This window comes from Urocampus carinirostris, chromosome 14, assembly GCF_059441175.1.
Source record: "Urocampus carinirostris isolate Australia breed hairy pipefish chromosome 14, RoL_Ucar_1.0, whole genome shotgun sequence".
In the NCBI taxonomy this organism is placed as follows: Eukaryota; Metazoa; Chordata; class Actinopteri; order Syngnathiformes; family Syngnathidae; genus Urocampus; species Urocampus carinirostris.
In genome coordinates this window covers 13,373,533-13,400,608 of record NC_142362.1, presented here as the reverse complement: position 1 = coordinate 13,400,608, position 27,076 = coordinate 13,373,533, and the positions used below count along the sequence as shown (strand labels likewise).

At 41.1% G+C, this 27,076-nt stretch overlaps 2 protein-coding genes across 2 annotated transcripts; one reads left to right on the top strand and one right to left on the bottom strand.

Annotated features, from left to right (window-relative positions):
• Positions 1–1,871: 1,871 nt before the first annotated feature.
• On the bottom strand, positions 1,872–27,050 carry slc15a1a (solute carrier family 15 member 1a). The gene is made up of 23 exons (XM_088353545.1): positions 26,979–27,050; positions 26,859–26,902; positions 20,500–20,587; positions 18,618–18,759; positions 17,363–17,482; positions 17,178–17,277; positions 17,020–17,110; positions 13,833–13,916; positions 13,637–13,719; positions 11,826–11,912; positions 11,634–11,723; positions 10,241–10,285; positions 10,131–10,163; positions 9,964–10,052; positions 8,351–8,432; positions 8,161–8,280; positions 7,919–8,056; positions 7,798–7,844; positions 4,997–5,104; positions 4,803–4,914; positions 4,591–4,728; positions 2,347–2,454; positions 1,872–2,266 (listed from the first exon to the last, which is right to left on the bottom strand). The coding sequence occupies exons 1-23, from the start codon at positions 26,983–26,985 to the stop codon at positions 2,057–2,059; spliced, it is 2,166 nt and encodes a 721-aa protein (XP_088209671.1). The 5' UTR covers positions 26,986–27,050; the 3' UTR covers positions 1,872–2,056.
• sdhaf3 (succinate dehydrogenase complex assembly factor 3) lies at positions 23,537–25,199 on the top strand. Its single transcript, XM_088352784.1, has 2 exons — positions 23,537–23,658; positions 23,729–25,199. Exon 2 carries the CDS (start codon positions 23,740–23,742, stop codon positions 24,109–24,111), a length of 372 nt encoding a protein of 123 aa, XP_088208910.1. The 5' UTR covers positions 23,537–23,658; positions 23,729–23,739; the 3' UTR covers positions 24,112–25,199.
• Positions 27,051–27,076: the final 26 nt, after the last annotated feature.

The window sequence follows — 27,076 nt, the reverse complement described above, 5'->3', positions numbered from 1 at the left end:
AACGTTATTGCTCCAGACTTCCTGTGCGGAGTTTGTATGTTCTCCCCGTGCTTGCGTGGGTTTCCTCCGGGCACTCCGGTTTCCTCCCACATTCCAAAAACATGCATTTCAGGTGAATTGGCCGGTCCAAATTGTCCCTAGGTGTGAATGAGCGAATGAGTTGTCTGTCCCTGTGTGCCCTGCGATTGGCTGGCAACCAGTTCAGGGTGTCCCCTGCCCACTGCCCGGAGATGGTTGGGATGGGCTCCAGCCCCCCCGCGACCCTAATGAGGATAAGCGGTACGGCTGATGAGATGAGATGAGATGAGAAAAACGTTATTGATCACATTCAGTGATCCCTCGCTATAATGCGGTTTACTTGTCACGGTCCCGCGGCGTCACGTATTTTCAAGTTGAGTCAAGTCATGTTTATTTGTATAGCCCTTAATCACAAGGAGTCTCAAATGGCTGCACAGACCACAGACTATTGCAAAGTACAGACTATTATTACACCATCTGATCTAAACCCTACATAAGGACAAGGAAAAACTCAAAAATCTTAGCATGAGGAAAATGAATAACCTTAAGAAGGGACCGGACATGAGGTGATCCCCTTTCCAGGATGACCAGGCTGCCATAGATGTTGCATTAACAAACAATAAGAATTAGAATTATAATAACTACAATAGAAAATTAAAAATAGAACAAAAAGGATGCAATAGATAACATTTTCATTCTACTACGGAAAGACTACAAAAATACTAAATAAATCAGCCTAGGGGTAAGATCTCAAGCCCGAGCCCGGCCGGGATCTCAAGCCGGTTTGGGCCTAAAATGTCAATTATTATGTATGAGTTTGGCTGTTCTTCTCTCTCGCTGACTTTTTATGTTATCCACCCGTCATTTTTCTTTGTCTCTGTTTATACAGTCTTCTTTAACTTGGATCTTATTACAAAAGACTGGCTTGACGTGTCTCACGTTCATGCAGCGCGAGGCCCTTTGCGTTCCGCATCCCCCTTTCGCGAGGTCCGCATTGCCGGATCCTTAAGCGGACCACGCTCGGCGTCGGAACAGGAGAACAGGCCCCCGGCCGGCCCATATCACCTCTCCTCCACTTGAGTCCTCACAAATAAAATAAGAAATTTCATTTCCACATCCAAGACCTTTCTCATACAGCCACTTCGTTAGCTAAAAACAAATAAAAAATGAAGAATAGAGCTGAAGGCCCAAGTGTAAAATACATGGACTGCCATTGCAAATAAATATAGAATGCACATTTTTGAAATATGCATAATGCAATAAAAAAATCCTGACAATTTTCCATCCATCCATTATCTGCACCGCTTATCTTCAATAGGGACGCGGGGGTGCTGGAGACCATCCTAGCTATCTTCGGGCAGTGGGCAGGGGACACTCTGAACTGGTTGCCAGCCAGTCGCAGGGTGCAGAGAGACAGTCATCCATTCACGTGCCCATTTACACCTAGGGACAATTTGAACCGGCCAATTAACCAGACACATATATCTTTGGAATGTGGGAAGAAACCGGAGTGCCCGGAGGAAACCCACGCATGCACTGGGAGAACATGCAAACTCCGCACAGGAAGATTTGATCCCATGACGTCAGACCTGTGCAGCACACGTGCTAACCACTGCGCTGCTCTGCTGCATCCTAACAAATCAAATCAAATCAAAATTCATTTGTATAGTACTTTTCAGAAACTAGATGCAATTCAAAGTTCTGTATAAAAAAAATAATATGCAAGAAGACCCCCGCCAATAAACTTTCTGTTTTGAAGTTGTAATCAGATTCTTCTTCGGACTTCTGTTAAAAAAAAAATGTGAAATTATTTTCTGGTGTTTTTAATAGTTTATTACAGACTTTTGGCAAGGATTAAAAAGGAACAACAACAAAAAAATATTCCCATATGTAATCAAATGCAACATAAAGTAAGAGCATTAAAAAACTCGGATTGTCTGTTTATTTCTGAAGTATATCAGTACTGGATACATTTTAAGGAAGGGGGTGGGGTACCTGACCTGTCTAGTGCACAAACACAAAACCTTTTGGGTTTTGTTTACAAATGAGTTTGTTTGCTCTCATCATCATCACTCTCCTCAGAGTCTCTCTTCACGTCTTTCTTTTTGAGGCCTGAATCTTCATCTGCCCCTTTTCTGAACTTGGCCTCGATTTCTGCAGGATCCATGTACGTGTAGAAGTATGCCATGATGGAGAAGATGAAACACACCGCGACCAGGAGCGAGGCAAAGAGGACGTACTCCGCCCACTTTGGAAACAAGACAAATCATGTTATCCTCTCATTACAAAAGATGGTGAGAATGTTTGACTCTGGAGTTTTTTTTTTACCTGTTTGGGAAGCTTGGCGAGCTCAGCCACGATCAAAACAATAAAGTTGCCGACGGCGACGGTTAACAACCAGCCTGCTTGCAGCACTGCTTTCATGTTACTTGGTGCCTTGGGGACAACAATAAAAATGATTTAAAAAAGGAAAAATAGGAAAACCAAACAGAGTCATCAGCCCAGAATATCATCGGCTGCTATCTGCCCAGTCTGGGAGACATTATCAATAACACCTCTCATCCCAGCTACCACATAGTTGACCTGCTGCCCAATGGGATACACTTCAAGTCCTTTAACAGAAGGACTAACAGACTCAGAGCCAGTTTCTTCTCCAAAGCTATCACTACCCTAGATAGCGCTTATCTTATCTTAAGAAAATTTTTGAGAATGTTTAAAAAAATGTCTATTCAGATTTTATTTATTCATTATTACATTTGTACAATGTTTCCGCTGATCTAATTGCCCTATTTTTTCTGATGTACTGTAAACCATTGCTACTTCACGCTTTGTTCTTTGCGACCTCAGAGCATAACGGGTTGAACAGTACTACACGATCCATTATCCTTAATCGCAGATTGCTGTGAGCGCATTTTTGCCAGGCCTGGCTGCACTTTTCTGCTGTACTGGCCGCTAAAATGTAGACTGCGCTCTTACGGCCGTGATCCATTATCCCCAATCCCATATTGCTGTGAGTAGGGATCAGCAAACGTCAATCATTTTGGGAGACGTACTGTTGCAGCCCGCCTAAAATGATAAGCAGGGTTGTGATCGTGATCCATTATCCCCGGTCAAGAGAGCAGGGGACGTAGAGGTAAGATCAAGCCAAAAAAATTCCCACCATTCTGACCTAGTCTGCAGTTATTGAAGCCTGGCACAGTCCTGGCCAGCAGAGGGACAGAGCCCTAAGCAAACACAAATTTTTGGCTGGCGCGCTGAAAAGAGTGCATGCTGCGCTGCCATGCGCTAATCCTCCACAAAGAGAAGGAAATATAAAACAAATGAGGAGTGCAGAATTTTTTTAAAAGTCAGCGTGAGAGAATCCCGGCCCGAACCCAAACTAATGATTGACAGTTAAGGCCTGACCAAAATTTCGGGCTGTGTTTTTGGCCCGTCTTAAGATCCTACCTCTGAGGGGACGGCAGAGTAAATTTTTATTTTGGTTGCGGCCACTGAGGTGTGCCATTGTAGTCCGCCTAAAATGAAATGCATGTTTGTGGCCATAATCCATTATCCCTGGTCGACCATTACTGAGAGTGGGCGCTTAGACAGCCAATTTGTGTCATGTGTTGTGGCGTTTTCTGGCCCATTCTTTCCCCCTTAAACTAACAGCACCACAATCCAATTGACTATTGCTGACTGAGCGCTTTTTTCCCCGGATTCCAGTCCCTGAGGGTGGCCCGTCTAAAACGACCTGCACTTTTTTGGCCTCAATACATCATACCCAGTCGACCATTACTGACAGCAAATTTGTGTAATGCATGGCACCTTTTTTTATTTTTTATCCCCCCCTAAAAAAGGGCTGCGATCTATTATACCCGGTCTTCCACTGATGCGCGCGATCGTTGAAAACTGGTTTGGATTTTTGTTTAACGCGGAGGGTTCTGGTCACCAATTAACACAAGGGATTACAGTACAGTACATGCAATTTCATACAGTCTAACACCATCCATTTTGAACCCCGCTTATCCCCACTTGAGTCGCTGGGGGTGCTGGAGCCCATTTCAGCCATCTTCGGGCAGTGGGCAGGGCACATAGAGACAGACAACTTAAATTAACCTACCATTTTGGAATGTGGGAGGAAACACACGCAGGCATGGGGAGAACATGAAAACTCCACATGGGGAGGCTGCGGTAGCTGGAATTGAACCCTGCACCCCGGCACCGTGGCGCTGCGGGCTAACTGCCACCCGCCTCGCCACCCAGTTTATAACCAATACCTTGTAAATATTACCTATTTTCCTATATTTTTTTTAACAAAGTTTTTTAAATTGATTTTAGGTCTCTTATTACTTATATCCTGGAGTACCACGTCTGATCTTGTTGTAAGCAATGTATAGTACGTTACAATTAGTTTCTTTTGTCTTTTATTAGCATATTTGGTATTGGAGTAATCCAAAAGTAATTGAAAGTAATCCAGTTAAAGTAACCCTACCCAACCCTGGTTAGAATCAATGACAATAGTAACTATCCTATCCTAACCTGTCCTGCCCTTCCCTGCCCAGTCCTATTTACAATGGAGTAAACAAGTACCTGAGAGTAAGAGAACTCCAAGCCAGTGACCGAAAACATGACCTCGCCAGCAGTGATGAAAAAGTATTGCGGGATTTGAAGCGCCATGTGAACGGAATTGGGTTTGATGTCTTCGACCGCAGTTATAGACTCATGACACTGACCAAAAAATAAATCAAAATCTGAATAAAAGTGTGAGCACATTACATGGGGATATTTGCAGTTTTACTCACAGAAGTCCCAAATTTGAACGTGCTATGGATGAGAAGCGTGTAGGAACTCCCGAAACCAAACTCCCTGCTGTATTCGCAAGAATCTGAACCACTCGTTATGGTGAACAGGGCACTGATTGTTGTAAAAAATAATTAAATCAGACAATAGAACATTAGCTCTGTTATTGTGAAGAGTGTTGACTTGATGCACTTACATTCCATTTTTTATCCGGGTATAGTTTGAGTAATCTTGCGGCTCGATTAAAGTGGCGTCCCCTCCGGCGATGGACACATTCACCTTGGTAAACATTCCATTTATTATCCTGAAAAAAATAAAATGGAAAAAAACTCAAATGGGTGAAGTTCCAATTGAAGGGTATCATGCTGCATTTAAAGACTGTAAGAAGTTGGGCTTTTTTTCTAAATTCGTACCAGGGAGTATGAGTATGATATCCACGTTATTTTGGGTCAGTGGTGAGCAAACTTCACACATGGTCAATCAGGCGTTTTAATCCGACCCGCCAAACAAGAATGGTCGAAATATTTTACAACATGTATGTGTTAAAAAACTACTACTAATAAGAATGTGGTGTCGTTATGGTGTCACTCTAACCCCCAGTGTCCCTTCGTGTGTTCCCATAAAAACTTTATTTTCATGTAGCTCTTGGCCAACATTAAAACATCTAATTCTATTGATTCAAAGCCATTTATTAATTTTATTTATTAAGATATTTATCAAATTTCATGCGCTATAAACACGTCTGAAAAAACCCTATAGCATTTTTTCGATGCAAATGATAAAATTAAGTGCTTAAAAAGGGAGGTTATACATTACTTTATTGCTACTTTTTTTTTTTTTTTTAATAATTTTGATTTAAGTCTTTATTTATTAATAAATAAATTGGCTGCTCTCTGCCAGTTGTGGAGGACATTATTAGGAACCCCTCTAAACCTGGCCACCACATTTTTGACCTAATACATTGATTTATAAATTGCAAGTGTTATAAAAAAATAGGATGGAATGGTCATTAATAAACATACATACATAGATACATACACACATATATATATACATATACCATGTGAAATTATATATTTTTGTAATTGCTGCTAAATGTTATTGCACTTATTTTCATTGCACTGTTGTTACAATGCACTAGTCCATGTGAAATTATATATTTTTGTAATTGCTGCTAAATGTTATTGCACTTATTTTCATTGCACTGTTGTTACAATGCACTAGTCTTCACTGCATTATTATTATCATTATTATTATAAATTAGGGCGGCATTAGCTCAGGAGGTAGAGCGCTCGTCTTGGGATCAAAAGCTCGCAGATTCGATACCCGGCTCCTCCGTGTTATATGTCAAAGTGACACTAAATCCCTAATGCCCCCGATAGCAGGTAGTTAGTTGCCTTGCATGGTTGACACTGCGAGGGTTTAGTTAGTGTGTAAAAGGTAAAGGTGTGAAGCACATTGCGAAGCGCTTTGGGAGGTCTTCATTGACTTGAAAAGCGCTATATAAATGCAGGCCATTTACCATTAGACCATTTTTTTCCAAGCACTATGTTGTCATTATTATTTTTCCGGCCTATTCATCCTCATTGTCTTTTATCTCTTTTCTCTTCAAAGTCTTTATATTACTTGATTTACCCTGAAGTACCATTTCTAATCTCGTTGCATACAATGTTTATTTACATTGATATCAATGACAATAAAGACAATGCTCAATCTAATTCTAATTCTATAACATGTGCATGTACATGCAAACAAGATAAATTGGTTATCCTTTTCCCTCATGTATTGACAAGATATCGGATTCGAGTCTCTGTATCCCAAAAATCTAATCAATCTTCTGCATTCTTTTTACAAATTAATGCAGTAAGCAACTCAAAAAATTGACCCACCACTGTTTCAGATGATTGGAAAAGCAACAATGTATCAATATCAGCCACGTTTGATGTTTTACTTTGAGGCAGGGGCAATTTTGGGTTGAGAGCTTTGGCGATTGCTAAACATGTCTCGCCGGTTAAAAACATTTTTTTCATTTCTCTTAAAGTGATACAACATATGAAATTCAATAATGGTAACACTTTGATAAAAATATTTTGCTAAAGAAGTTTTATTCCAAAAAGCTGTTTTTTAATTAAATGTTCATGTTAAGTTTTCATGATTGAGTCAAACACTCAATCATGAAGACATTTTTATTAACTGAATGTTACTCTTTTTAAAGTCAATTATGGCACTCTTGGGCTTCCATTATAACATACTCTATAGGCCCACATTAAACCACACCACCTACATTGGATATTACCGAATCTTACTGCAATATGTATTCTGTGTAGCACTATTTAGTTACTCTATATAACACGCTACAGTGGGCATTTGCACGTCACACTGGGTATTTGTATATTGTATTCTTTTGGCTTTATTGTTGTACTGTTCTCAGCTCAGGGATGCTGCTGGAAATGTGAATTTCCCTTAGGGGATGAATAAAGTATCTATCTATCTATCTATCTATCTATCTATCTATACTCTCACGGTAATACACCGGAGCCTCCACAGACTCCGCCGCTGTGCCACAAGTGACACTAGCCGAGCGAAAGAGGAGCGAGAGCGGAGCTTAGAATCAAATGGAACCATTTCAAAGCAGTGGAGTAGTATATTTCTGACGCTGCGGTATTCACATTTTTGTTTTGTTTGACTTTTTTATATTTTAGCTAGCGGTTTTCATTAGAATTAATACTATCCTGTCCTTTATTAAAAAAGAGTTTTAAAAATGCTATCATTTTTGGGGGTGCTTGGCTTAAATTTGGCTTGAGCAACCCCAAAAATTGGCTGGTTATGCCCATGCTTTAAGGTTAGAACTGGGACCATCCATGACTTATAAATAAAATATACAGGTATTAATTTTCTCGAATACAGCGTAATCCTGGAATGAGCACAACTAAATCACACCTGCCATCTACTGGGGAGAGTTGATAAAACAATAATGTAAACATATATCAAATTCACCTGACTGCATTTGTTCCTTGCTCTGGCTTGGCCTTCAGATCTTCAGTCTGAGGAGGACACAAAATCATTCATTTGCTCGTCTCAACAAGATGATGATACATTTAATGGGTGCAGGACTCACCAGCAGCCACTCGTGCGAGACATTTGAAGGAAGCAAAAGCGTCTGCCGCTCTCCCTTGGTTAATAAGAGAAGTCTTGTTTCTCCCTCCACAGATACGCTGATTTCTTGTTCTCCGAATGTCAAGTATTGCTCACTGGCCTGCCACAAACAAACGCACACACAAACTCAACATATATGTATATATGGAAGCAAAATGGCTCATTTTGCAGCACTGTATTCATTTTTTTTTTAAACAAACGCACCTGATTTGGAGGCAGTTCCAGCTGCACATTGTCAGGCAGTTTAATGTTGAGTGGCTGAGGCCCCATGTTTAATAATTTTAACTGGCTCTGTGATGCTGACGGGAAAGTGGGCAGTGTTTTCTACACAGGAAAACATATTTTTTAAGTCAAACGTAAAATGACAACAAAGAATAAATCATCTTCCACTTACATCAATTTCAACCTGAACAAGAGCTGCGCAGACGAAGGCCAACGCTGCCAGGAACATCCCCACTGTCATTCTTTTCAGAGGCCTAAATGAAACAAATACACAATTTACGATGACTTAAGTACAGGATACCCATGGGTTAAGGCGTGCCTTTCTCGACATGTTCACTTCACGGTGTAGAGTGACACGTTTTTTTGGCCACTATTTACGATATTTTTCCCATAAGACGACATGAACAACACATTTTTTTACATACTTAAAACTCTACTTAGGTAGACGTCATATAAGATGCTGGTATGCTATTGGTCTGAGTGAGGATTTTATGGAAATGATATGCTATTGGGGCAGCACGGCGGCGCAGTGGTAAGCGCGTGTGCGGCATAGTTCTAAGGTCTTGGGAACCTCCGGTGTGGGTTCAAATCCAGCTACCGGACTTCCTGTGCGGAGTTTGTATGTCCTCCCCGTGCTTGCGTGGGTTTCCTCCGGGCACTCCGGTTTCCTCCCACATTCCAAAGACATGCATTTCAGGTGGATTGGCCGGTCCAAATTGTCCGTAGGTGTGAATGAGCGAGCGATTTGTCCGTGTGTGCCCTGCGATTGGCTGGCAACCAGTTCAGGGTGTCCCCTGCCCACTGCCCAATGATTGCTGGGATGGGCTCGAGCACCCCCGCTACCCTACTGAGGATAAGCGGTGCAGCTAATGAGATGAGATGAAATATGCTATTGGCTGAACTACCTCCCACAATTCCTTCATTTCCGAATTCGGTGTGCTTCTTAAAGACTTTGCGAGTGGGCGACATAATGCTGTATTTTTTTGTACTGTATTGACAGTATTTGCTACGGGTCCAAGCCTTGCAATGATTCTAAAGCGAAGAGCAAAAACATGATAACCATAGAAACAAAGCTTTGGATTGTCAAGAAATACGAAGAGGGCACACAGATTTTACCCTCACTAAGTTGCATGGGAAAAACTGATCACTAGGACTATATTCAAAAATAAGGAGGTAATTACAGCATTTCTATCTTCTCTAAGGACATGACAATCATTGCAAGTGGAAAGTTTAAAATCCGTTTTTAATCCACCATCACCGTTTCTTCACCACGTTTGCATCCGCTGGTTATACAGCAATTTCACTTTGCGATCAAAACCTCAAAACAGAATTATGTAATACCCTGGGGGTCTACAGTTCATAGTTTATTTAATAAAGTTTTTTTACATCAATTTACATTAAACCTAAAATATGTGACTGAGGGTTAGATATGACATGAATGCACAAAACATGTATCTATAATGAGCCTTTTGGTGACAAAAAACTAAAATGTAAAAGATAAAGCTGTTATTTGAACAGGTACCATTTTCAACTTTTAATGAAAGAAATGTATAATATTTTTTATGTAAAAATTATTTTACAGGTCAGATTAATAACTTCTGCAGATACAAATGTTTTTTAAACTCCAGTGATACGAACAGAAATGGCCAAAACATTCCTCAATTAAATTAACCTTCCCAAATAAACTAACCACAGAGGCTCCTCGAAGTCTAAAAATGCAGTCTTCACGGTTTTAACAGTGTATAATGACAATATCATGGCAGATCTCCCTCTGGTGTTACTCACGTGAAGTTCAGGCCACATTTTTGGATAAGTGGGTAGATGACACTGTCCATGATGGGCACTAAGGTCAGGATCAGGACAGGGTTGACTGTCTTTTGAAAAATGACACAGTGAAAAGTGAGGTCAGCACATCACAAAAAAAACAAAAACCCACAATGACTTAAGAATACCTGCATCTGATCGGGCTGGATGACAAGGGCTCCCTGCAAAAACACACAGCTTAGTAGGGTTCTCATATCCTGCTTCTGCATTTAAATATGCTTTTAATGAACAAAATTACAAAGTTTCCGTTCATGGTGGTGGCCTGCAAAGTCCACCTGGAACCCTGAAAAGCATGAGAAGTGGTGTGACAAATATGTTCAATTGCAACTACATTATTCAATCATATTACAGTGGCCCCCTTACATACGTGTCTAGAATTTCTTGTATCGTGAATGAATTTTCTCCATAAAAAACAACTGAAAAACAATCAATCTGTTCCCGGCCTCCCAAAATCTTCAAAGTTAACCACAAACAGCTAACAAAACACATCTTCCTGATCACTAAAAACCCATTCAAATAGTAACTGAACGTAAAAATACATATATAAGATGAATAAGATGATATTGATGAAATAACATTCGACTTTTTTATGACCATTGAAGGATTTTATACATTTTATTATAAAGGATTTTATATGATTAAATACAAGTTACATTTATCGAGTGCAATGAAGATTTTCACTGAGTGGGCTTCAGGTCATGCTGTTCCAAATTCGGAATGTTTTGGCTGGGGACATTTGATAACAGGACTCTGACGAAGGACGTCAGGCATTGTTTTGATAAACGCTCGGTGTTGTTTGAGTTTCTCCGGACATCGAGGCGAGGGGGTGGACCCCACGTGGGGGCTTTCATTGGCACGCTCATGGGAGGAGCTGGCACACCAGTTTGCGGAAAAAAACGTGGGCAGAGGAAGGAGGCAGAAGAGAGAGGAGGCTTGACAGAGACTCAAGCGACACTAATTCGGATAATTCGGCCATATATTCGATGGAGTTCACTTAGCTAAATTATTTAAGAAATTAAATCTGCCCCATGTGGAAATACAGGTCTCTTGTTTATTTTTCCATCAAGAAACGAGCGCATATTGTTAGGAGAATGCAGGTTGTGTTTGGTTAATGGAGTCAGATGACTAATTCGAACAATTTGGTAAACGGTACATTTTGATATTTATTTCCTAACACTAACCATGGAGGAAGTTACTAAAAGAGCTGTATGCGTGTTAGTGGAGGAGTGAGGGAGCATGAAAAGATGCAAACCAATAAAAATAAACACAACAGAAGGGCTTCTGGTTTTCATGGTGGGAAACGCACGTGCTAACTGGAACAAGCTAACTGGAACAAGCTAATGCTGGCGGTGAGCGGTCTCGTGCGGTCTCTAGTGGAAGCAGATGGAAATTCTCGTAGATTGGATTTTCTCTCGTATGTCATGCAAGATTTTTGTTCGAAAGACATCTTGTATGTTTAATATCTCTAGAGTAGAGTAGAGTAGAGTAGAGTAGAGTAGAGTAGAGTAGAGTAGAGTAGAGTAGAGTAGAGTAGAGTAGAGTAGAGTAGAGTAGAGTAGAGTAAAGAGAAATATTCGAAATGTTCTCGAGAAGCTTTTATGTAGAGGGGCCACTGTATTTCAACAAAATACCTTCTGGTCGAACAGAGTCCAAAACATCGGGAGTGGAATGTAGAGAAAAAGAACCTTCAGCACCATTTTTATTTGAGCGATCAGCAGTTTCTACAGGGCAGGAAGGAAAAACCATAAACTTGTATCAAGCTATGCTGATACAACAAATATTTCTAAAAACGAGAATTATGACACAATTGAAGTTAAACTTACATCATATTTCTCCTCCGCCCAGTCCATCCAGTGCTGACGTTTAGGGAATCTGCTGCTTCTGTGCTTGTAGCGGTTTCGGATGGCAAACTGAGAGCACATAAGAAAAAAGTTACCTTAGCATGGACTCTTGAAGAACAATAGGTATACGTTTACATTCAGTCAATAATCAAATTGGAATCCACTATTGCCCGTATTAGGTAAAGCTATGTAAACGGGCATAGAATCTCTTTAGGTTTTAATGTTACCGTTACCCATGGCGCCCAATTGGCCCCGCCCGTTTGGCGCCAGCTGCGACTCGTTGACTGATTGGCTTCCCTTCAATTTAAGCTCAGTGCTCTCACCTTTTGTCGGTCTGTCAACTAACCTCTGCACCCGCAAGACGTGGGTTTTGACTCTGTCCGGTTTCCTGCTTGTGCTTCCTGTCCAGTATCATTCCCGTCTATTTTGTCCTGTTTAATATCGATCTCCAGTTTCGTTCCTGGCTATTTTGTTCTGTTTGTTATTGATCTCCAGTGTCTGGTAGCCTTCCCGTCAAGTTTGTCCTGTTTAATTTTGATCTCCAGTGTCTGGTATCGTTTCTGTCTATCTCGTCCTGCTTGTCATCGGGCTCCAGTCTCCAGTGCCTGATATCAATCCCGTCTGTCTCATCCTGTCTGGTATAGACCCCATCTGTCCGATATCTACTTGTGCAATTGGTATCGATCTCGTCGGCCTCTGGCTTCCTGTCACTCCACGCCAGACTGTTGCCTTACGTGTTCTGCCCAACGATCGCCTAATCACTGGCGCTTGGGTTAACGTGCATGACTGCCCCATTTCCCGTAAAATAAAGCAGACTGAACTATCTAAGGTCAGTTGTGTTGTTCCCTGTCATGATTTTTCATTGCAATTAACTGTGCCCGATCTTTTGGCGCCAGCTGCTGCGAGTTGCCTCATGTATTCCCCTCCTATTTATACGCAGTACTCCAGTCACTCCTTGTCAGTCCGTCAGCGAACCTCCGCATACGAAAGGCAAGCATTTTGACTCCGGCTCCCGTCGGTCCCCTCTTCATCCGTATCCTACTCGCCTGTTTCTGATTTCCCGTTTGTCTCCGGCTATTGACCTGTTTTTGACCACTGACCACGCTCTGATCTCCCGCTCCGGCTATCGACCCGTTTTGCCCATTTGACCATGCTCCGATCTCCCACTCCGACAAATCCACTTCCACATTCCGATCACACTTCGATCCCGTGAGCTGCTTGCTCCCCTTGTCCAGCGAGCGCCGGATCGCTGGCGTTTGTTTCCTCGATATCCCAAAAAACCTTTGAGTGAAACATTACGCATTTGGGTCTACCATTTGTTCTGGTTCTGACAGGTCCCATTTTTGTTTTGTTTTCCTTAAAAAAATATTTTTTATCATACTTAAGCCCATGCTGTCCTTTATTAAGGAAAATAGAGTTTAAAAATGCTTTAACTTTTGGGGGTGCTTTGGTTGAATTTGGTTGAATTTCCGCCCATGATGGAGATAATTTTTGGAGCGAAGGCAAACAAGCATAGCACTTTGTTGAATTTGATGAGTAACATGAATTAAATCAATGTTTATTTTATGTCAAAAGTTAGAAGGGGAAACGAAAGTATATTCGAATAATGATGCCACGTTCCCTTCACTCTTGTAATTTGAATACACGCAAAAATCATGTACACAGGGTTATTAGTTTGTCTCCAGGCCTGCAAACAACTCATTTGGATTGTTTTAAAAAATCCGGATTTTGATTCCAGTCAGACTATTCCCTGCATGCAATGTATTCAGAGAAACATACGAAAACATACTTACACCAATGCATTTGCAAACATCCATCATGATGTTTCCTTGGGGCTTTGCTTTGTAGTACATGCCACTACCAAGGATGAACACCACTGTTTTGGGAATAGCACACTTTAATATTAACTTTTAATCATGTATGTATGTAGATCAATACTCCAATGTATAGTAATATTGATAGTACATGTAGACACGCTTAAGTACATACCAAGTGCGACCACCATGAGGGCAGCAGGGACCCCGAAGGCAAGCGGGTAGCAGCTCTGCTTAGTGTGGATGCCGCATTGTTGAGCTGTGAGATACACGTGTGAACAGACACAAAGAGGTGAAGATATTGTGGTTATTAGAATAGAATCGAATAGTGTAAAATAGAATACAATAGAATAAAATACTCTTTATTCTCATTGATATCAACGTTTGGAAAAACTGTATGGAACAAGATTAGACATGGTACTCCAGGGTAGATTTGCGAAACAAATTATTACAGCTGTCATGATTACCGATGTGACTCAGCTGTGCGCCAACCGCCGCGGGTTCTGATTGGCTCCCTGTCACTACTTGAACCCAGTCCTGTCTGTCCCCTGTTGTCAGTCCGTCTGTCTCATTTTTGCTCCCGTCTGTCTCGGGCTACGACCTGTTTTGCTCCTGACCACGTCTGCTCTCCCGTCCCGGCTTACACCCTCTTTCTGTCCCCGACTAAATCTACTCTCCCGTTCTGGCTTACGGCTCGTTTCGTACCCCGACCACGCCTTGCTCTCCCAGTCCCGGCCACAGACCAGTTTTTTCCGTCCCTGACACCGCCATCGCTCGCTACGGAAGATCCACTTCTGTGTTCGGATGCCAGTCCGAATCCGAGAGCGACTTGCTTCCCGCGTCCAGCGAACACTGGATCGTGGGGGCAGCCCTTCCTCTGTCCTTCAATAATACTTGTGGTAAACGCTACGCAATTGGGTCCTGTTTCCGTTCTGGTCCTGACAACAACGCAGTGCTTAAAAAACTGGCCTAAGTAGTCAAAATAATCAATTAAAAAGAATAATCCATTAATATTAGTGCTATAAAAATAAGTGTGATAGCATCTAGCAGCAGCAGAGAAAAACCCCAATATAATTTACAAGGTATATTTTTTTCACAGTTTCATTTAGCTGCACAAAAAAGAGAAAAGAAACCTAAAAGTCGCAAGATATGATTTTACATTTTTGTGTGCTTGTTTAGGGTGGTGATGGCCCTAGAAGCGGTCTCTGAGCCTGTTTGCACTAGTATTGAGCATACCTGTCAACCTCCACGGCTCCATGCCCTTACAAACTACTGTATTTTCCCGTACAAAATAAAAAATAATTGTACACCACGTTTTGTTTTTTTTCGGAATGATGCATGATAGGAAATCCCAGGCGGCAGACGCATGCGCACAGTAGCATCAATCCGCCCGTTTCGTTTGCAACGAAAAAAACCATACCGAGATAGAGGCTTCCGCGGCGAACTCCTCTGACTTGATTGATTTGCCGTTTCGTGATAGTCTGTGTATACCGGATGGTACCTATCACTGACAAATTTTCCGTACAGATTTCCTTGTACGTCGTACTCGTCTTAAAATGCATTAAAAACGTATTTTGTACGGCAAAACCGTACAGGTTAACAGGTATGATTGAGGGACCTGTAGCGCAACAGGGCAACAGGTCAAAGAGGCGGCAGCTCGGGTGGGAAATTATTGAATTATTAAACATTGTAAAGTATTTAACATTTGGTCAGAATTCCGTTTCGCAATGTCAGAAAATGATCAAACAATGTCAAAACATGTGAAGTGAATACTGTGTTCTAGGTCAATCACATCAATATTGTATGTTATCTTACTGATACTGGTGGAATATGAGTTTAGGGAGGGGGGAGGAGGGTTATCTTGCGTTTGCACATCAAAGATTGCCGTGACAACTCCACCACAGGGGGTCCGTCCCTCCCAGAAGACCGGAACCGAGAGCCGGTACACGTCTCACTTTTATTTTCTTATTATTGTTTTGTGTTCTATTCAAGCTTCTTCAGTAGAGATTAGTAAAAGAAAAGTTTGTGTGTCTTGATTATAGTATATTGAACTATCAAAACGGTAAAATGAATTTACCTAAAGTGTGTTTATCCACCCTTCTGAATAACTAAACAAAGTTTTTCATCCGTTTTCCTGACATAATGATCTAAAAACGTATGTGGTGCTCCAAAAAGGCCAGACAAGTTTTGAAAAGAATAAACTCGGCTCTTTGATTCAATTGGTCGATAAATCGTTTGTTAGAATAATTCATTTACCACCCATATTCGCTTCAACATGAGAAAAACAAAAAATAAAAAACGCCGGTGCTTGTTTTACTATGCCTCCTGATGCATTGCCTAAACAGTTGAAAAAACACAAAAATTAACCAATCCACTGCAGTTTTGTCAAACAGGTGATCAAGGGTAGCAAGTCTTATGGACTTATACATTTTCCATTTCCATTTTATGTGCACACATGTTTAGTGGGGCACCTTTTCTAAGAGACCACATTTTTAATTATTGGCTTCGGCAAATTGTAATAGTTATAAGAGAAATGGGGAAACAGCACAGCAAAGTCACTTTTAGAGGGGCGCTGAGGTCTAGCACCCCCTATCTGCGTACGTCACAATTTAGCTCAATTACGTCTAACTTGTGTTGTTTTTTAAACAAGACCAAATTTCTCATCGTTGATCTCAGTACTTCAGATCTTATCAACCTTAACCCAAATTAACTCAAGTATGGGGTCTGTCTGCTTTTGAGCAAGATTGGTTCATCTCAAGCCACATTTGTTTTTAGAGAGCAATTATAACTGTTAGTGTTTACATCAGGGGCGGAGGTTTATGGTTCAAGTGGCAGTGGCTCAGGAGGTAGAGAGCTCGTCTTGGGATCAAGAGATCGCAGGTTCGATACCCAGCTCCTCCGTGTAACATGTCGAAGTGTCCTTGGGTAAGACACTGAACCCCTAATACCCCCAATAAGCGGCCTTACATGGCTGCACGGCCGCTTTGGGAAATGTGAAGCACACGGTAAAGCGCTTTGGGAAGTCTTGACTTGAAAAGCGCTATATAAATGCAGATCATTTCATTTCAAGTCCCGGCCGCCCCAAGTGGAGTTTGCATGATCTCCCTGTGCCTGCATGGATTTCCTCCGAGCACTACAGTTTCCTCCGGAATGAGCGAGTGAATAGTAGTCTGTTTTTGTGTGCCCTGCGACTGACTGGCAACCAGTTCAGGGTGTCCCCTGCCCACTGCCTGAAGATAGCTGGGATGGGCTCCAGCACCCCTGTGACCCTACTGAGGATAAGCAGTGCAGATAATGGATGAATGGATCACTGCGGTTGACATGAGAAAGTAAATACAGCTTAAAAATCATCTCGTTCTCACCTCTCAGAATTGGAGTGATAATAGTAGACAAGAGACTGCCTCCGTTGATGCACAAGTAAAACACAGAAAAGAATGTTCGTCTTTGCTTCTCCTGCACAGCACAAGGAGATTTTTATAATACACAGTACATACAGGATACACTGCGATAAAGCACTAACCTGGTGGTCACCGAACTGATCCCCACCAAAGGCGGCCACGCAAGGTTTGATGCCCCCGGTGCCCAAAGCAATCAGGAAGAGGCCCACCATGGACATGACGCTGGATTTTAACAAAAATGTGAAGCGCCGTTAAAAGCTGATGGTTACTTTCCACGTTTGAGGTCGGAAAATGGAGAGAAACGCACACGTGAAAGGTCATTTCGTCGGGTTTGCCGTCTTTGTTGGAATCTGTGATGTCGTGGATGGCGCTGACGGCCATTGTCACCTGACCCACTGCATAGACGGTGGACAGGTAGATGATGGTCCTGGTGGAGAGAGGTGAAAATATGTTATTTTTTCTGAATAATGTGAATAAAATGATGAACAAATTTAGAGGATATGGGAAGTAAGAGTCAATGTATGTGACAAAACTGCAAAATCGCCTAAAGAAAATTGGATTTTAATTTTGGAAAGCTGTTTTTCCCGATTCTATCTGTTTTTCCTCAGAATCAAGTGATTCCATATTTATTTCCCTGCCCTTGCTCTATAGAAGTAACATTTACTGACTATTGCAATGTTTTTTCTCAATTTCTTTTCGTGTTTCTGAATGCAAAGGAGTTGCACTTTTGAAAAACCTATTTTTTCATGCTTTTTATCTGAGTTTTTATCCATAATAAAATGTCTGAGTGAGGGCTCGCTCAAGACTGGTGATTCCATACTTTTTGCTAGGGGTTTTATATATTTATGATGTTATCCAATCTTATGAACATGTATTTGTCATGATTGCCAAAATGAAGACACCTGGGGCAATCGTTTGGCGCGCAGGAGCGCGCTCTCTGATTGGCTGGCACTCTTCTCTTAAGCTGTCAGCGCCCAGAGAGGAGTGTCAGACCGTACTTGTGTCTCTCTGTGTGTTTTGCCAGATTCCAGTACCAAAGACCTCTCCTGTTTGATTCCTGCCTGCCTTCGGTTTCGACCTGTTTCTGTCCCACGTTTACGACCTGCTATCCTGCCCTGGCCATCGACCTGCCCGCTAAGCCGTATCGATTCTGCATACCTGTCACGGAACTGCCACTCCGTCCAACGCTGCTAGCGACCGACAACCATCGGCTTCCAAAGCAAGTTCTGTCAGCTCAATCCAATAAAGATTCCTTTAAAACGAACGCAATTGGGTCCGAGATTCCATTCTGGGTCGTGACAGTATTACACATAGGTAATACTTGATATATGTGATTTTGTTATTTTAATACTTTCATCTGGGGTAATGAGAGGGTCAGAGCGCATTAGGTTTCCATTCTCCACTATACAGCAATTTTACTTTGTGATCCCCACCTCGGAACGGACTAATGTCTTATATTGGTGGTCTACTCTGTATAAGGAATGTAACTGGAAGATTTTTGCAAAACCAATCGTTTAAAAAGTAGAAAAAAAATCTTGTCATCTTAACAAAAAAAGACCCACTTGAATTTCCCCAACCAGGAGTCGGCCACGATGGCGCCCAAAATCGGAGTGAGGTAGCACAGGGCGACAAAAGTGTGGTAGATAGACGTGGCCGTGTCATCGTCCCAGAGCAGGAAGTACTTGAAGTACAACACCAAAACCGCTGTGGACAAAATGGAAAAGCCAAATCATGGAATTTAATTTTTATAACATACATTTTTATGACATATCTTTCAAGTCTTTATCCAAGCTGCTCCATAATTTTGGTTCATAGCAAACAATGTAGTAAGCTCTTCAAGTAGTTCTATGTCTTTTTTGAGATAGTTGGTCCTTTTTACTCATATCATATCCTAAATGTTTTCTCTGGATGTAGTATTGTAAACTTGCGGTTCGTAGCACTATACATTATCTGAGGAGTTTGATATTTGATTAAATTATCTAACATTAGGAGTTTAGCCTCTATGAATAGATGATGCGTATATACTCTATAACTAGATTTAGAACTTATTGTTATGTTTTTTTGTATCTTAAATAGAGAATTTAAGGAAAGGGGATAGGTTTTTCCCTATATCTCTAGTATAACAGAGCAGTAGATGATATAGAGCTTTTTGGTTTAAGAACCTTTTTGATCACGTCAGACGATGGAAATACTTCTTTCAGCGGTCTTTTTGTATTGAATTTAGCTGAGCTTTAAAACTTTGTTTTCATCAAGTAATATTCCAAGCACTTTGTCAGAACCAGAACAGGATCAGGACCCAAACGCGTGACGTTCTCACACAAGCCCTTTTATTTTATGCAGGTTAGACAGCAGTCTGGTGTGGAAAGACAGGAAGCCAGAGACCGACGAGATCGATTCCAATTGCCGGAGTTGACAGATGGGGTCGACACCGGACAAGACGGGACAGACAGGATAGATAATGAAACAGGATACCGAAAATAAACAGGAAAAACAAGACGGGAACAAAAACTGGAGAGGACAAAAATAGACGGGAACAAAACTGGAAAACCGATATTATACAGGACAAAAATAAACGGGAACAATACCGGACTGGAAAATACCAACAGGAAAACAGGACCGAGTCAGAACCTACGTCTAGCGGGGCAGAGGTTCGTTGACAAACTGACAAGGGAAGCGTGACAGCGCTGAGCTTAAAGTAGACAGAAAGCCAACCTGTTAACGAGCCGCAGGCTGGCGCCAGACTAGCGGGGCCAATTGGGCGCCATGGAAACCGCGACAGCAGCACAGGCGGGGCCGATTGGGCGCCATGGCAACCGTGACACAATTTTTGATTACTGGTCGTAACTTTTTCAATTCTAATTTTTTTCATGTAAATCTGACTCTCATAAGTATATTTTTTTCTTCGGAAATGTATATATTTTATTTTTGTTTAGAGTTAAGGTTAAATTGTTTATATTAAACCATGTGTTTAATTTTGGTAATTATTGGTTTATGATTTGTTTAAGCCGTTTTGAATCGTTATCAACACGGTATGTTTGTGTCATCAGCAAACAATGCTATTTTAAAACACTTTGATACAGAGCCTAAGGTATTAATATATAATGTTAAAAACTTTGGTCCCAAGATGGATCCCTGGGGGACAACACATTTGATTAATTGCTTATTCGACATATGCCCATCTCAGGAAACATTGTTGTCTGATTTTTACGTAGCCTGTAGCCAATTGAATGCAACACCTTTTCATTTCAAAAGTTTCTACGCTTATTAAATAATATAAAGTTTTCCTAATATCAATTAAGATGCCAAGAACAAATGTTTTTAATCAATGACATAATTGATAACCGCCTCGGTCTAAGCAAGCGCTAGGGCAGTGGAGCAAATCCATATTGGCTGTCATCAAGCAAACAATTTTTCTTTAAGTTGTCTAAAGAGATATATTCTCACCTCGCATGCCATAGTAGGAGAATCTTTCGCAGAACTCATTCACCACAATGAAAAAAATACTGAGTGGGTAGCCACATACTGCTATTTCCTGAAAAAAAATGGAGAGGAAAGGATCACATGCATCTTTTTGCGTCAGCTTGTCTTCATTATTTAGTTGCTTACCAAACCAAACAGTCAACTAACATTGTTTTCAGTCAAATATTTGTTCTGTCTATGTTGTAAATAATTGATTAGAGCACAGGTGAGAACTACCTGCACGGCATTTCCGCCTAACGCACCCCTGCCGGTGCCAAAGGGGAGGGGTGACTGCAATGCCATCAGCCTGGAGCCACCCTTCATTGAAGTCTCATTCCATTAATCCTGAAACATCTCATGACGGTGGAGCAACGACAAGGATGTCCCCCTGCCGCCCTCTGCAGCCATCCCTAGGACTGTTTTTTCATCAATGACCTGTCCTTTCATCTCAGCCATAGCCATTAGCCGGCTATTTCCGCCTCTTCTGACAGGTCCCTGATTGCCCTCTTCATTTTTGCTCCACTCACTCCAATATTCCTAAAGAGGCGTTGGATGACAAACCCCCTGAACCCAACCTCCACAGGGTAGATAGGTGTTGCCCAACCCGCTTCTCAAAACTCGGCTACCAGGTCTGTGGACTGGTCTCTCTTTCTTTCATGTGCAGCCTCTAATCGCCCCTCCCAGGGGACGGTTGCTCTGCCAGGATCACTGTCTTGTTTGCAGAGGACCACAGGATGACGTCTGGCCTCACAGAGGTGATGGTTATCTCTGCTAGGAACTTGAGATGCAAGTTCCACCCCTTTCAGCCGCATCCTGGTGTTGAAAGTGGGGGTCTTTCCCTGTGGCAGATGTTCTCAGCTCCAGCTCCTTGTCCAATAAAGCGGATCAGTTTTTGCGTCCTGGAAGGACGATCTTTGAAAGCTTCCATTCTCCGCTTTTTAAGGACAATTGCAAGCTTTTGCAAAACCAGATCCAGCCACCACCTATACCTACCGTGCCTCTGCGCAGTCCAGCAATTGGATAGGATATGTTGTAAGCTTGGGTTTGGGGCATTGTACAGCTGGCAGTTCTCCACAGAGCCATACTACTGCCTCAGGTTGAATGCATGAATACTCAGTCCTAAATTCCATTTTTTTTCTCAACAGTGAAGGGAGACAAACTCAAAAGGGAAATTTTATAGACATTCATGTATTCTATTAATAGATAAAACTGAGATTTAATGAGTTATGAGAAATAACAATATAACTACAGTTTACTTTGAGGTGGGGGATATAGTTTAATGACTTGGCTTCTTTTTGTTTTTAAAGATCGGCAACTGACGTCAAAATAGATGATCATGACATTTCCAAGCTAAAAAGTATCTGATCAGATCGGTATCAAGTCATTTTTATTCAAGTCATTTTTATTTGTATAGCCCTTAATCACAAAGAGTCTCTAAGGGATGCACAGGTTATTGCACAGACTTTTATTTCAGACTATTATTACACCATCCCCTGATCTGGAACCAACATGAGGGCAAGGAAAAACTCAAAAACCTCAACATGAGGAAAATGAAGAAACCTTGAAAAGGGACAGCACATGTGGTATCCCCCTTACAGGATTACCAGAGAGCAAAGGATGTTGCAATTACAAATAATACAGAGATATTGTCCACAAAAAGTATAGGTTATTCATATGCTATAGAGTAGAAGTATCGATTGATACTACCATGTATTTACTTGGATCGGATCAATACCAACATTTCCAGGATTGCCACTCGCTAGAGATGATAAACGAGGGAGATGTTTACCACAAACCAAACAGTGGCCGATTTATAAATTCTAGTATAGTAATTCCTCGTTTTTCATAGGGGTTCCATTCCATAATGAACTTGTGACTAATAATGTGAAATCTGTGAAGTTGCAACCAGCAGTTAGCGCATTCACCCAACATGCGAAAACTCCCCGGTTTAGTACTGGGTGGAAACATTTGTTGACCTGAAGAGGGACGGGCACCACCAGGCTGCACTTGCCCAAGACACACCACCGAAATGGTACCCCTACCCTAGTGGCTAAAGGATACAACTAAACAATGAAATAGTGTATATACATCGAAATCAAAGTACATTTTTACAGGCCCAAGCGTTTTCTCTCTGTCTGTCTGTCTGTCTGTCTGTCTGTCTGTCTGCAGAACAAAAATAATGATGAAAATCTGTGACACAGCCACGGTAAAATGTGAACTGCAACCCAATACTTATGTGCAGGGTTGGATTGGGTTACTTTAACTTGATTACCTTCAATTACTTTTAGATTACTCCAATACCAAATATGCTAATAAGAGACAAAAGAAACTAAATATGAATAAAATTACTACATTTTGTGCAGGCTTGAGGAGTAACGGAATACATGGAATGGCAAAAATGATATTGGCAAGCTGTTTGGATTTTTTTTTCATTTTGTTTCTGTCGCATTTTATGTTAGTTTTGCCGGAGATCAAAGAGCTCAAAGCCAGGAGAGAAAGCTTACCACGTGTTGTGAGTCATAATTTTATTCACATTTAGTTTCCTTTGTCTTTTATTAGCATATTTGGTATTGGAGTAATCCAAAAGTAATTGAAAGTAATCAAGTTAAAGTAACCCTACCCAACCCTGCTTATGTGTTGGTTGAGGCCCATCCTTCGTAAAAGTGGGGGGGAAACACAAAACCTGCAAAATATTTTAAAAATGGAAAGACTGAAATACAATGTGGGCCAACAAATCTGTGCACTCATGAAGCAATTAGTGAGTTTATTAAAAACAAAAACCGTAATCCTTCAATAACATACAATTTCTGCAATATACCAAAAGTATTTTCTATGCGCCCCGGCCGAGTCATTCCTAAGACTTAAAAAGTGGTCGGCGGCGCCCTCTGTTGGCTGCGGCTGCATCGGCTCGCTACAACGGGTCAGGTGCAATCGACATTTCGTTCTGTGTACATTGTTACACAGAATGACAATACAAGGAAATTATTATTATTATTATTATTATAGTTGCTTAGATTTGTCTACTTACGGGATACCGTAGCGCGAAATTCAGTATCGCGAGATTTGACGCTTCCGTGGTTTCAACATGGCTGACCGCAGAGCAATGTCAGCTTGACGTATATCGCTCGAGATAAACAAGGACGCGTAAGTATTTTTCCGCATTTTCAAGGTGTCGGTATTTCAAAAAATATATTTCCTCTATCGCGTGTTGCAGGTATAGCAACCATGGCCAGCAGCGTGCATGCCTCTAAAGTCTGCTCGTTGTACAAGCGGATTCTGGTGTTACATCGTTTTCTGCCGATACATTTGCGAGCCCTCGGCGACAACTACGTGAAAGACGAATTCCGAAGACACAAAAACGCTTCTCCGGAAGAAGCAAAAAGCTTCATGAAAGAATGGCAAAACTACAAAGACACACTGCAGACGCAGGTTTTGGACTCTGCCCTGGACAATAACGGCGCTCTTAATTTTGGAACAAATATGCCGGAGGAGAAACTGAAAGACTTCCAAGATGAGCAGATCGGTCAACTTTACGAGCTTCTGCTTGAGTCCAGGAAACCTAAAAATCAGTTTGATATCCAGGAGGACAACAAATGACGACACGGCGGAAGGAGCATGCAATCTATCGGAATACGAATAGTGACAGTAAATGAACGGTGCTTCTGTTTTTGATTCTATAATAGCTATTAAAGATCATATAATTCAGGGGTCTCCAACGTGGTACCCCCTAAGGGCAGTTGATGTGTCCGCAGACATAATCTAATAATAGCTCACCAGTTAGGTCAGCCTGATTTTCTAGTAAAATTAATTGTTTCATTGGTTGACTGACTCCTTTTATCCATCCATTATCTGCATTGCTTATCCTCAATAGGGTCGCGGTGGTGCTGGAGGCCATCCCAGCAGTGGTCAGGGGACACCCTAAACTGGTTGCAAGTCCGTCGCAGGGCACATAGGGACAGACAACTCACTCGCTCATTCACTCCCAGGGACAATTTGGACCGGCCAACTAACCTGACATGCATGTTTTGGGGAATGTGGGAGGAAACTGGAGTGCCCAAAGGAAACCCACGCAAGCACGGGGAGAACATGCAAACTCCACACAAGAGGTTCGATCTCATGACCTCAGAACTGTGCCGCACACGCGCTAACCACTGTGCTGCCGTGGTTTTTAACCCCTTTTAAAATAATTAAGTTGCTATCAACATAGTAATAACATAAGTTGTTATATTATTTATTTTATTGATAATAACACTTTAGCAAGAGAATAGAAGGGCGATATATTAATTTATTGAACAAATGTATTCATCTTTTTATTGATTTATTTTACAGGAAATAGCGCATACTAAATTCCAATTCACGGGTTTCATAAAGCCATCTAGTTCCTATGTGCTAATTAGTAACAAAGAGTAGCTCTCAGCTTGAAAGAGGTTGGAGACCCCTGCGCGACACCATCATTCAGTACATGAACAGTAACAGTAAATACTGTTTTCAGCCCTCTCTCATACGCTGCTACCTCACATCTAGTAAATCATGTCACATTTTTTAATCAATAGGTCTCAAATGGGCTTCACGGGGCCACAGTTCTTGTCGTTACAACATGGCTTGGTCTCAAATGTACCTGTTCGTCTATCTAACTGGACTTGCTTGTTTCACGTAACTATAAAGAAGTAAAAAGGCAAATAAGACTGGTGCAGATATGTGCTTTCTTTTCTATCTTTATCTGGAACCAACTTATCAGGCATTAAAATATCTCACCTTGAGGAGAAATTCACTGTTTTAAACTAAAAAAATGATAACCTATGTAAATCATAATAGATCTGAGGAAAAAAAGTTTTTGAGGTATTGTGAGATTTCCCAGACTGAATCGGGCTATTGAGGTGGTGTGAATGAGTTTCAGTGGTTTGCGCGGTCAGGATTACTGTATTTATTCATGTGTAACGAGCATCCGGTTTTATTTCACTAACACACTTTTTATTCATGGTACCTGAGACAAATGTTAAGGAATAGAGAAAACAGAGTTGTCCTGAAAGATATGAACAACGGACTTTTTGTTTTTCTTATGTGCTTTAGGCAGGGGGATCAAAGTCAAATTTTAAAATGATGCATATACCGGTTAGCACTTTTTTCTTATGCCTCTGTCAGTAATGAATTCTCAACAGGCACAAAAGAAAATTTTCCTTTATATAAAAATCCCTAGTACATGAAATGAAGACCGCCACGATTTTTCAGGGACCAAAAGTAGCCGGAATTGTCTATTTTAGCCAAAGTGGGCTGAATCACTTCAAGGGAAAAAAATAAATAAATCAAACTAAAATATTTGTTAAAATAGAATTTGATTGAACTCAATAGAATAAAGTACATTTTTTAAAAGGGAATAAAAATCCTGGTGTTTGATAAAATAATGAACCAAGAGCATCTAGGGGACCGTGGAAATCTTTGACCATATGTGGCTTCTAATATGAGGCATCTAATGTAAATGTATGTAAGTAGTCTGCATTTATATAGCGCTTTTCAAGTCAACGAAGACCTCCCAAAGCGCTTTACAATGTGCTTCACATTTTTCCCTTTTACACATTAACTAATCGATAGCAACTCGGGGGCATCAGTGATTCAGTGTCTTGCCCAAGGACACTTCGACGTACAGTATAGTCCTTTCCCTTGCACTTGCGGATTTTTACGAATACAAATAAAAAGTAACAATGAAAAAGTAAATTCTGGGATAGTTCTTGCTAGCATTTTTTACCTGGTGTTAATTCCAAGCATGTAACCATGTATTACACGGTAATAACTGCGGGGCATCACGTTTGAAGGTACATGGATGGAAAAGCATCCAACATTTGGTTAATGCACAGAAACAGTGACGTGCAGTTAGGGGAGGCAGATCATGAAAATATAAAATCAAAAATATATTCAACTGTTATACTTATTCAGTGTTTGTTGTTCCTCATTCGATTTCTCAATGGATGAAATCTATTTTTCAAATTTGCTGAATTATAACACATGAAATTTACACTTAAAATTGGTATGTTACATACGGAGCTGAGTGTCTGCAGATGCAGAGCGAAGCATACAACTCATTTGCCTCATAGAAGGGGGCGACTGAGACCAAAGATTCTAATTTGGACCCCAAATCAGCTACAAACAGTAGAATTAGGGATAGTATTAACAAGCTAAGAGCAAGTCAAGCCATCCAGTGACTTTTTCTAATGCATAACATGGAGGATCCGGGAATCAAACCTGCAACCTCTTGATCCCAAGAAGAGCGCTGAGCAAATGCCCCTATGCAAATTTTAAATAATTTCGGTGTTATTCCAGTATGTCAAGACGTTGGTGCAATTGTTTACCTTCCCTTTACTCCTCCCTTTTGCCGGCTCCTTAAAATCTTTGCCTAAAAAAACAACGTATACACATTTAGATATTTAAATTGAATATGCAATAAAAGCCTCAAAGCAAACGGAACTTACCTCCCATTTCAACAAGCCGCCTTCAATCGGGAGACCATTCACACTTGTTAGCACAATGTTTCTCTCGATAATGCTGACTAATCATTCACACATCCTCC

What these genes read in the sequence shown, in the direction of transcription:
- sdhaf3 (XM_088352784.1), top strand. Translation starts at nt 23,740, where the DNA reads ATGGCCAGCAGCGTGCATGCCTCTAAAGTCTGCTCGTTGTACAAGCGG.
- slc15a1a (XM_088353545.1), bottom strand. An exon ending in TATCACTCCAATTCTGAGAG is followed by an intron (nt 13,917 to 17,019) that starts GTGAGAACGAGA and finishes TGTATCTCACAG; the next exon opens with CTCAACAATGCGGCATCCAC. An exon ending in CCTCATGGTGGTCGCACTTG is followed by an intron (nt 13,720 to 13,832) that starts GTATGTACTTAA and finishes TTCCCAAAACAG; the next exon opens with TGGTGTTCATCCTTGGTAGT.